Source organism: Anabrus simplex, chromosome 13, assembly GCF_040414725.1.
Source record: "Anabrus simplex isolate iqAnaSimp1 chromosome 13, ASM4041472v1, whole genome shotgun sequence".
Lineage (NCBI taxonomy): Eukaryota > Metazoa > Arthropoda > Insecta > Orthoptera > Tettigoniidae > Anabrus > Anabrus simplex.
Genome location: NC_090277.1, coordinates 59,687,569 through 59,700,041, shown reverse-complemented (window position 1 = coordinate 59,700,041; position 12,473 = coordinate 59,687,569). Strand labels below are relative to the sequence as shown.

General features: G+C 39.7%; 1 protein-coding gene across 1 annotated transcript in view; it reads right to left on the bottom strand.

Annotated features, from left to right (window-relative positions):
• Nucleotides 1–12,473, bottom strand: part of LOC136884742 (dystrophin) — a 267,166-nt gene that overhangs the window by 53,482 nt on the left and 201,211 nt on the right. Inside the window, exon 15 of the mRNA XM_067157032.2 lies at nt 4,498–4,635. Within this exon, the coding sequence (XP_067013133.2) occupies nt 4,498–4,635 (138 nt within the window). The remainder of the gene's footprint in view (nt 1–4,497; nt 4,636–12,473) is intronic.

The following is a 12,473-nucleotide window of genomic DNA, read 5'->3' as shown; positions in this document are numbered from 1 at the left end:
TGTGCCAGCAATTCTACTGACACGAGACTGACGTATCCAAGTACCTTCAAATACCACCGGACTAAACCAGTATCGAACTTGCCAAGTTGGGCTGAAGGCCAGAGAAGCTATGCTATCATTATTAGAATATAGGGCATATTCAGTGGAGTGCGTGAGAGACGCCATGAACGGATATTTTCATACTTTATTATGCGCTTATAATTGTCTTTCGCAAGTCACCATCAAATTCAGATTATTTATTTTGCTCACTCATTAAGAATATTTATATCGTACCGGTCTATCGCAATCCCATAAAACCTCGGCGACCACTTGTACATAAGGTCCATCCAAGAGCGGGCGAGAGAGCGAACGTGTGACGTCATGCTGTCATCGAGTCTTCGCAAGCGAAACGAGCCCGAGCCTGGACTCGAAAGAGTCGAGTACCGCGATTCCAGGCATCACTCGTGCACATCACTAGTACTTAACGAGGAAAACGTAAATTAAATCGTAGAAAGATCAGAACATAACGCCTACAAAATCCCTAAGACAACTTGGACAAGAAGTCAGGGTTTCGAAGAACTCAGTAAGATGGGCTACGAAAATGTTAAAATGTGTGAGAATCAGAGTTTCCTAAGACGATACCAGAAATGTGTGGATGCAGGAGGAGAACATTTCCGACATCTCCTGTCATAAGGTAGAAGCTTATTTTCTTAATTTTAATTGTTATCTCATGTCATGCACGGATAAAGTGAGCGAAGTGCTGTCCTTGTTGCTATGGCGCGGAGCGGGAAGTGATGAGTCAACAGGAGGAACATAAGCTAGGCATGCCTGCTGGCCAACCATTGAGAGAAACTCACTGTATGTACAAAAGGAGGTATGTTTTACATTATGTTAAGCCTGCCCTGGTGGTGGCCATTGATCGTTAAGGAATCAAGGCTGTAGGGTCTGACATTATGGTTAGCTAGTTTGAGTCCTGAGGGAGGAAAACGTTTCCACCGTCAAAATGATGGCCGGCATCACTAGATTGTGTGCCAAAAGCCTGGGTTCAATTTCAAGCCTCTCCGCAGGGTTTATATGGAATGAGGGCGTATGACGCTGCTAATGGTGATTCATCCATCGGATGGGGACGTAAAGCCTAGAACAGACCCGTTCGTGTTACTCGACAGGAGCAGGCTATGCGCTGACACTAGATCTCACTCTCTCCCAACCTAATTACCGTACACACACATGTGCATGCGCTCTAGGCATCAACTAGAAAAACCTGAAACAGGTCTCTCCTGAGGCTACACGATATCAGTCATATATTCTTGTATAAATCTGTTATATTGGTGCATTTCACAAAGTAAGGTGCAATATTTCAAAGGATTACCAAACTTAATCTATGAATAGATACCTCAATGTATCCATCTAGGTTCATTGAGAATACATGGCTTGCATATATAGAAGACTCTTTTGGATTGCTACAAAGACAGTAAAGTCTTGTGAGCTTGGTGGTCATGATCTAGGAGGAATTGTGCAAGTATATCACAAGATCAGCCTATGCCGACTTTTTTTTTTTTTACACTGGACAGTCTTCTTTCTTCCCTTCATGTAAACCAGCCAGGGTGACTTTTAGCTGCATTCACAACAGCTCGCAATCTGTGCCTGTCCTGTAAGTGACAGCATGACTGGAACCGTGATTTGCACAAGAGAATACTGTTTCAGCAACTGTGATGCAGCTCATGACATCTTCCTTGATGAGGTTGTCTTGCTTGAGTACAGTTCCCAGAAACTTGAAGATGCTGACACACTCGAAAGACTTGCGAGCTACCCTAATGTTATTGGTTCAGGCGTCTCCCCATCAACTGCCAGATGGTTATGCCAATGTCTCCTGGGTCTTCCCTCTCATATCCTCTTCAGTGCTCTATCATCAGGCATCTGCTCTACATGACTGATCCACTGGAGCCTTCTTCCACGGGTGATGTTATTGAGGCTTGATTTGCCGTATCTTGTGTGGATGCCCTCGTTTCTTTGCTGTTTCCACACCCTATCAATGAACTCGGGACCTTAAATCAGTCACAGCACCTTATTTTCCACACCCTGTCGATGAACTCTGAACCTTAAATCAGTCGCAGTACCTTATTATCGAATGTTGGTTGAGCTTTGGGAGGGACTATGTCTCCCGAGCTGTAGGATAGGACAAGTATGACAATGGTCTTGTCAAGTTCATACTTTCTGTGGTGTTATACAAGATGCACCAACATAAATGGTAACACCTGGGCAACAAGTGCATAAAACTGTGTTCTTTGGCACAAAGCTACTGCAGAAGGTGTCTCAATGCCTGAGCAGCCACATCGCAGACAAGAAAATGAAACCCAGGAAAAGCGGAAACTACGACAGATCCAACCGCGTCCTCCACCCACTTTTAGATGTGACCTGTGTGGCTGCATGTTTCATGCAAAGATTGGCTTGATCAGTCATCAGCAACAGCTCCACAGAGCCAACAGACTTTAAGAAGAATTGTGGTGTTACACAAGATGCATGATTGGAACCATGATTTACACAACAAGAATGCTGTTTCAGCAGCTCTGATGCAGCTCAATCCTCCTCAATGAGGTCCATCGGTTTCCTTCCTGTCTCACAACATGTCCTGCCACTTGAATGTGGTTGCATGCTGTATCATGTCAGTTATGTGGGTTCTTCTGAGGATTTGTTTGCTCAGCATTCTCTCTGAAAGTGAGATCCCATGCATGGTCTGCAATCTTTTAGAGTAAAGTTGAGTTAGCATAAGTGTTAGTTAGATCATAAGTGTGACTGGCAGGATACAGGGACTGAATACCTTCCTCCTGAGGTCGAATGGTATGTCTGCACTTTTCAGTATAAAGCCAAGCTTTCCAAAAATGCTCCAACTTAGACTCACTCTACTTATTCCTTCTGCTCCATGATCTTTCTTCTCAAGCTTGATACCTTCCCTGAGATACAATTATTCCTCGATTTAATAGACTCAACCTTCAATGATAGCAAGACCTGTGCTCATCAACTTGGTCTTCCATAGATTCAACATTTATTTATTTATTCTTCCTGAGTGTATACCAATGAGCTATTAGCTCGAGGGAGGGAATGACCTTTTCAGTGACAGCTTTACAATTAATGATATATGTTTAATATTCCTGTAATACAACTATGCATGTTGGTCAAAACAATATTGGTATTATACTGGAGATAATTATTATTACAATATTTAAATATGATTGTTAATTAACACATTTCTATATATTTCTGTAATAAATATCTAAAAACTGACTTCTTATTAATGTTTTCAGTACTCCCTAATTCAGTCAGCAATTTGTTGTATGATGCAGATACAGAATATGCTGTACTTCTGTACTTTTTATTCCTTATACCTTGAAGACGATACAGCGAAAACTGGTTAGGACGTTTTTGTGTGGACCGAAGAAAAGCATCATAAAGAGGGAATGTGCTAAAAATGAAAAACATTTATGCTGTTAACATTAAGGTTAGGTCTGAACGTAAAAATAATTACGATGAAAACAAAGAAACAACTGGTTTACAATTATGTTTAAAGTTATCGTAGGAATGTCCAACATCCAAGAGATTTGTACGCGTTACATGCGTGGATTAGCATCCGCTTTCTCAATAAACTTTAATTTTTCATCATTTGTAAACTGTCTAGCTTTCTTCTTCTCCATAACTTAATGCCCTGTAAACCACTATGCATAAGTGTAGTAGGCCTAATTTACGTACATTGTTACACAACTCACGAACATAAAATTAAGCACCAACATGCCACACGAGCTACTGCTGCGCAATCTAAACAAACAAACATACCCACATCAAAAACTGGCTAAAGAGTGCCGCTCCCTACAGCTATAGGCAGACAGGCTAGGGTTGTGAAATTAAGTCCTCTACCAAATACTTACCCAGGCTACTCGTCGCTGGCGCATTGTGCACGCAACATGGCCAGGAGCACTAATTTAAATTTCTTATGGTGGGAGTTACAAACGTACTGAAGAGTGACGTAAATGTGCTATCCAGCTTTCTTTAGCATGTATTTAATAGGACATGGGCTGGGACGTTGAAATAATGACGTGACAACGAGGGAAATGTGCTAGAGAGGGACGTCTTAACCAGTTTCGACTGTATATGATCAGTGTATATCTGATCTACTGACTTCGTCTGATCGTTAAGTCTTTCCTGTACCTAATTTCTGTGGTAGTGCTTCTGAGAATATCTTCTGTATTCTGACAGATAAAATGCTTGTGTCCCTGTATATCTCAACAAAGCATTTCAAAAACCTGTATTTGTAAATTAATCTTAAAGCCCTTTTATGAAGAATTTCAAGTTCTTTTCTTTCTTCTTAAATGCTTCATTCAGTTGAAAGACAGGGGATCCTAACACTGCAACCAACTACTCTAAGTGTTTGAGATACTTCTCAATCAGTATGATAAGTACAGGAAAAGCCTTTACACTTCTAATAAAGGAATTTTGTTATTTCCGCTAGCGAGAGATCACCCTCACCTGATCATCGCCTCTAATTCTTCCCGCTGTTCAGCATCGATGGCCACCATGATCTGCACAGGACTACGTGGGACTGGAACGTTCTCGCCTCCGTTAAGCGACTGGCAGTACTGAGCGATCAGTTGGTGTTCATCATCTCTGTATGACAAAATGAAAGCAATTATAAAATCATCACACATGCTAATTAAGATGTATGAATGTTGGATGTTGATTACAATGATACTCTCTGTCTAGGCATGCTACAATACGTACATAAAAAGCTTACATTTAGGACTATGTGCAAAGATGTTACAATCATGCAGTCTATGTAAGTTTTAATAAGATACAAAAAACAAATCAAGAAACAGAGAGAAATTAGTAACTTATCAGGTAAGAATGTGGTTGATACACACACAGCAAGGAGCATCAACAGGTACAATGCGACTTCTTTTTTGCTTGTTAACCCGATGAGTGCTACGCCCGCCTATAGATGGGCTGACACAGCCGGTCCAGCACTGCTATGCCCGTTTATAGATGGTGTATGAGAACTTTGGTTTTTTTAAATTTCCCGGTTCACTCTCGGGTGCCAATTCGATCTCTGACATGTTCTGCCATCTATTGGGCATTGAAATGAAAACTGTAAACTTCTGTTGGGCATTATGTAGAACTAATTGATCACGGCTTATAGCTTCGGGAAGTAACTTACAGAGCTTTTTGTAGATGTCTGTGGAGCTAATCTGCGATGTAAACAAGCATGGCGGAACAACAAGCTACTGTAGTTGCTCTCGCAGCGATGTTATTTCGGATCAAAGAACCTTTCAGTTATTAACCACAGAGGAAAGTGATGATAAAGATGATGATTTTAAAGAATTGTTAAGCGATTTTGAAAGTGAAAGTGACAGAGAGAGCGTGCTGAAAATATTGTAAGTGAGAAAGAAACAGAGCCTCCTTCTAAGTGAAGGAAGAAAAACACGGTGAGTTCAAAAGATATTTCCTCATTACCGTATTTACGCGAATAATCCCCGCACCCTAATTTTAGGTAGGCTTATTTTGAGAAAAAGAAATGCCAACTTTGTCGCAAAAAACCACATCCCAACTCCGTGCCTCAAATTTTTTTTAATACCCGCCACCGAATAATCCCGCACCCTAAATTTAGGAAGGCTGACTTTGAAAAAAAATGCCAACATTAACGCAAATAAAACCCGCACCCCAATTTTGTGTCCCAAATTTTTTTTTTAAAATGTGGGGTATTATTCGCGTAAATACGGTATTTTCGTGGTGGAGTGACTTTTCTCCACCAGGCTTTCAAGTAATTGTGACAGACTCTGGGAGCCCAAAGTCATTGATTTTTTTAAACTTTTCTGCCAGTGGAGTTGGTGCAGCTGGTTGTTGATGAAACAAGTTGATATCGCAAACGACTGGTGGAAAACATTGAGCTGTCACCACATTCCAGGTTTAGAAAGTATTTTAAAATATCAACTTATGTACTTGTAAGGAGTTACATGTATTAGTTGTTTACAGATTTCAGGAAAAAAAAAAAAAAAAAAAAAAAAATATATATATATTTGGGGTCTTTACTTTGCATAAAGCTGATGTAAGTGTAGGCACAAAAAAGTGTAATTTTGTTTTCTCTCAAAATAATATTAAACATAAGAGTAGGATTTTCCATTTGCATTTAGATTTATAAAGAACCAATATTTATAAACACTGATAAGTTAAATAATGAGGCTTCTACAATTTTTTTACATACGAATGAAACAATTCAGCACTGAGGTACCAAACAATCAACTAGTAATTCAGCACTTAAAGGTTAATATGAACAATTTTTTTTTTACATTTCAGGCTGATTGACGGACCATGAGGAACCTAATGAATGACACCGAGAAACAACGCTTTATTGACTGTATTAGAGCAATGTGTATCGTGTATCAGCAAGGGATGATGCTGCACAATTTATTAACCAAAAGTGGACTGGTGAGAGATTGCAACACAGTGATCAGTGGATTACGGTAAACAGGAAAAAAAGGATAGGATAACAATAATATAGATTACAAAAAGGCCAACCCAAGAAACTGTTGCAGGAGAGTGAAGACATAATTATGAACAGCAGTGGGAAAAGATGTCAAAGTAATGCGTATGTTGCAAAGAAAAGGTTGTTCCACACAAAACGATATCAAGAAGAATCAAATTTTAAGACCCTTTCACGTGACTCCTGTTCGTTTAGTGTATGGCTTTATTTAGTGCCAGGTGTGTCTGACGATATGTTAGGATAAAGGTTTCCACCTGTTCAATACAATAAAATAGTGAAATTATTAGAATATCACATATTTATTATCTGTCATTTTGGGACCGGTTTTGGCACCTTCCTGTGCCTTCATCAGCCTAGGAAATTGTGGCAAGGCTTTTTAAAATAGCTACATAAAATACTTGTACTAGTGTAAGAACATGAACAGAGCCTTCTATGCTAGGCTGTAAATTTTACAATTACGTATGTGACTTAAAACCTATGTAATTAAATTACAGAGACTAGATTAATCCTTATGGGATAATAGACAGGTCATAAAACATTTATATACATTTATAAAGCTCTTTGCGTTACTGATTTGTTGTAACTATTATAAAACTAATTGTAATACCCAGTTTTGATATAATCTTTCTGCAGGGCAAAACTCATACAGCTATAAAGTATGTTTACTAGCTTTACTACGCAACCTGCAGGAAAGAGTTACAGAGTAATAAGAGCATTCCTTTAAAAAAATGTTGTCATTATACTTTATACTGTGACTTCAATCTTCAACTCTGATGAAATCCACTGCTAGTTTCTTTCATCCCCAGCAATGAGAATACTAACATCACAGAATCTTCCATGACTTAAAGGCTGATTTTATACTCCCCGTGAATATCGAACAGAAGTGAAGAAAGAATACATCCTTGCCAAAGAAGCTTTTGCACGTTAAACTAATCTGAATTCATGCTATTTATTCTAACAATAACATATAAACCTCATGTTGCTTCTGTATTGACTTACAAACTCATAAAATTATTTTTCTTCTATTATAAGGTCCACACCTAGTCAAAACTAAAATATGTTCCAATTCGACTAAAAACTGAACATTCACAGAAATAATTATGTAGAACGTTTCAATCCAAATGGATCATCTTCTTCTTCTTCCTAGTGTTTTCCTGGTGGTGCAGGGTCTGCTGTTTTATTGTTGGCTCACCATTTTGCACGATCTTGGGCATCGTGTGGTCTTAAGTTCAGAGTCTTTATATCAGCATTTACTGTGTCAGGACGTGACCACACCGTTTGAGACGTTTTTCCCCTGCCTTCTCAGTGATGGGTGCGATGCCCATTTGCTGGAGAATGGTGTCATTTTTGACATGATGCAGGAGTGTGATGCCCATCAACCAATGTATATGCATTTCCTCGGAGTGTAATTAGTGCTCCATAGTTTTGCAGCTGGCTGCCATTCAACACCGCATAAAGCAACAGGATGTACTATGTGGTATATTTTGGACTTCAAATGTAGTGGCATCTTTCTGTTACAGAGTTCGCCTGTGACTTCCCACCATCTCATCCATGCTGCCTTTATCCTAATGGATATATGTAATTATATTTTTGAATGTTCAATTTATTGTCTATGTGGACCTTATCTTCTTCTTCTTCTTAGTTCGAAGAGCCTACTTTTGACCATGATTGTTCAACTGTTGGGCTTTGATCATTGCCCTGTATTATCACATTTTCTGCTGGTGTAACTCCTTTTTTTTTTTTTCATCTGTCCAGGAGGTGCCTTTCTTCCTGAGTTTTTCCAGCAATCCACGGACTTCTTTCAGGGTATGTCATACGTTTCGTCTATTTTGATGATCTGATTTTTTTTTTACAATTGGCTTTACGTTGCACTGATACAGATAGGTCTCATGGCGACGATGGGATAGGAAAGAGCTATGAATGGGAAGGAAACAGCCGTGGCTTTAACTAAGGTACAGTCCCAGCATTTGCCTGGTGTGAAAATGGGAAACCACGGAAAACCATCTTCAGGGCTGCCGACAGTGGGGTTCGAACCCACTATCTCCTGGATGCAAGCTCACAGCTGCGCGCCTCTAACTGCACCACCAACTCGCCCGGTGAAGATCTGATATTCCCAGTTCTTTAATGTCCTTCTCAGTTTCTGTCAGCTAAATGATATGAAACTACTTGTCCTGCCAGGAGATGAACAGGCGATTGATCAGTCTTTTGGGAGGCAGTCTTACTATATGGCCATAGAAAGATACTCTCCTTTTCCTATCACAATCAGAGAGCCTCTCTATATGTTCGTAGAGCTTGGAATTGTTTCTACGGAATTCATCATCTTCCTTTACTGGACCTAAGATCTTCCTGAGAATTCTCCTCTTTCTGACTTTCAGTTCCTCCATCAGACATCTTCAGTTCAATGAAAGACAATCCATGGCATACAGAGCTTCTGGTCATATGACTGATGTGTAGTGCTTCAGATTCAGGTTGCGAGACAGGCATTTTTTTTGTTATAACTGTTCTTTGTCAGTCGATAAGTTCCAATTTGTTGACTCTCATGGATAATGATGCTCTTTCTGATAGGTTGGGTTCAATCCATTCATGGAGATACTTAAATTTCTTAGTCCTCTTGATTTTCCCCCATTCTGGTAGTATCTCTATCCTACCTTCTTTAATGTTGGTGGACGTTATAATAAAAGAAAAAAATAATTTTATTTACATTTTTGAAAACTTAAAATGCCTATTGCTCACGGTAAAATGTTTCGTAAAATTTGTTGTACAATTAATTTTATAAAAATTTGGTGAAAACAAGTTGGGTTGCTCATGGTAAAATGATTTTATAAAATCCGTGGAAACATCAGGATGGCCATCAATGAACTTACTTTTGAACTAAGATGTGTATGTGCTGCTATCTATCAATAAACTTTTAAACCAAGTATCAGCTGTTCAACTTACAATGTGTTTGAGAGTATGGCTCCAACAAACAAAGCAAAACTTGCTGCTTTAGCTGCAATTATATGTTGTACAGTGGTTAAAAGGAAGAAAAGAAATGCCAGGAAATGCTGGACTCGGGACTGGATCAAAAGAAGAGAAGAAGGTAGAGGATTGCTGTCCTTGGTCGAAAATTAGTTGAGGTTAGAAGACCAGTATTCATATAGGAATTCGGCGATTGTGTTTTTTTGCCTCTCTTCTTGCATTTCTGCTGTGGTAAAGTGGCGTTTTAACTTCGTACAAACAAGGATATTGCTGGTATTCGTCAGTAAAACACTAACAGCTTCCTTAGTCCACCCGGATCCTGCCATTTTAGAAAGAAGTGTTTGTTTACAATAGAGCTTCACAATCTTCTCACAACGTAGCACCAGCATCATCGTGATGTCAGCTTCGCTGATTGGTTTGTTTCGTAAAATTAATTTTACGGAATAGAACATGTCCTATTTTATGAAAAGTTTTATCAAAGGTTTTATAAAACTTGAATTTGACCGTGAGCAACAGAAATTTTATAAAATTAAATTATTGTACAATAAATTTGACAGAAAATTTTACTGTGAGCAACAGGCATAACACTACTTTGTTAACCATCGCTACTAGACTTTATAATTTGGCAATCTCTGTTTAGCTGAATAAAGATTTCTTTCTATCCATTAGGAATATTTTGGAAAGTCAGTAATTGTTCTTTTCAGAAACAATCTTTCCTTCTTTACAAAGTAAAGCTGTACTGAAAATATTGCACTGGGTGTTTCTTCCGCTTCGGAGAAGATTACCAACCACATTCTTACCTGATCAGAAATTATTTTACGTCTGTTTCCTGAAAATGTATTATGCTACTGTTATTTATTTGCTTTACTATTTTTATTAGAGATTGTTATTCAAAGCTTCTGGTTTAATAACAGGAAGAATTTTAGAATAAAAAAGAAATAGCATAGAATTCTAGTCAGAAAAATTTAAAGAATCATTACGAAGAGCAACCAAAGTGTAATACAGAGAGAAGAAAGTGGAAGACATAGATGTGCTAAGTAGAACCAATATAAGAAAGACCGTACACTCCGCTGGGAATTTGAAGCATTCACCTGCTTAAAACAATCATATCAATCGTTGAGTTCTTCACCCTAACACGATTGATGTACTCCATACTGAAGAATAGAGAACCACTTACGAACCTTCCACTAAGGTTGCAACCAAGTGTGAGAGCAGTTCAAATACGGACCAACATGTTGTCTTTTACACGTCAACATCACAGGACTTAAGAGTATCAAATGCATCAATGACCTCTCTCAGGTTCTGATTTAGGGATCAAGAGGCCAACATTCTACCACTAATTGACAGAAAGAGCTAATGAAACTAAAATTCTCTAAGACACTCAATAACCCTTTTGTTTTTCATGGAGTTACGCTGCATAAGATTTCTTCACTCTTTCTTAACTCTCGAAACTGTAACTCAACCACACACAATGGTAGAGAAATGGAACATAACAGAACACTACAGACATTAATACAGAAGATATCTACGACTGACTAAAGCTACTGCATCCCGCTGTAGGTGGGGGAAGTAAAATAACACCCACAGTATCCCCTGCCTGTCGCAAGAGGCAACTAAAAGGGGCCCCATGGGCTCTCAACTTGGGAGTGTGGGTTGGTGACCACAGGGCTCTTAGCTGAGTCCGGGTATTGCTTCCAGTTACTTGTGCCAGTCTCCTCACACTTTCATCTATCCTATCCGACCTCCCTTGGCCAATTCTTGTTTTTTTCCGACCCTAACGGTATTAGGTTCCCATGGCCTAGGGAATCTCTCATTTTCATGCCCTTCGTGGCCCTTGTCTTTCTTTGGCCGATGCCTTCATTTTTTGAAGTGTTGGATCCCTTCCTTTCTTTCTGATTAATGTTATTTGGAGGATGGTTGCCTAGTTGCACTTCCTCTTAAAACAATCGCCACCACCACCACCACCACCACCACCACCACCACCACCACCACCACCACAACTACCACTAAAGCCATTGCAAGCCATTCTGTGTGACCAAAGGATGTCGTTAATGTCTTAAACTGAACGAAGAATAATGTCTATCACTTAGTCATGGAGCAAGCCACTCATTATGTGGACTGAAATTAAAGATGCAACCCTCCATCTATCAGTCCGTTCTTAATATTCAGATAGGGCAAGAATTTTTACGGCCGCCTGGAGCTAAACTTTTTTTCTTTTTCACCCAGGTTTGGGTCTGGCAATCTGTGATAAAGAGGTGCCAATCCATCTGACGTCCAGAGGTCTAACGTTGGGCAACAAAAAGCCAAGAAGTCAGTTGTTGATATCATGATGATAGCCATAGGACCTCCAAATCTATAAGGAATCTAAACCACATGTTAGTGATTTTTCATATGAAAAAATTCCACAGTCATAGGTTGGGATTCAAACCAGGGTTGTCCTGGTAAGAAGTCAGTGAAAACACCACTTGGCTATCATGCCCCCGGGCATAGTTGTTGATATTAGCCATTGTTGTCCACTGCAGAGGAAAGGCCTCTCCCAATCATTTCCACTGAACTCGGGCTGTTGTTGGCCATGATGATCCTGTGTGGAATTTCAAATCATGCCATCATCTTCCCTTCTTTCACCATCATATTACAGTGTAAGAGAGGGCCGTGAGCCTTAACTTCGCCACAAATGAAGGCATGAAATAAATAAATAGTTTCTCCTGGGGTTTCCTATTCTACTCCACCTGTCATCTGGACTACTCATGACATGCCCGTCCGGCTCCATGGCTAAATGGTTAGCGTGCTGGCCTTTGGTCACAGAGGTCCCGGGTTCGATTCCTGGCAGGGTTGGGCATTTTAACCTTAATTGGTTAATTTCGCTGGCACGGGGGCTGGGTGTATATGTCGTCTTCATCATCATTTCATCCTCATCATGACGTGCAGTTCGCCTATGGCCGTCAAATCGAAAGACCCGCATCTGGCGAGCCGAACTTGTCCTCGGACACTCCCGGCACTAAAAGCTATA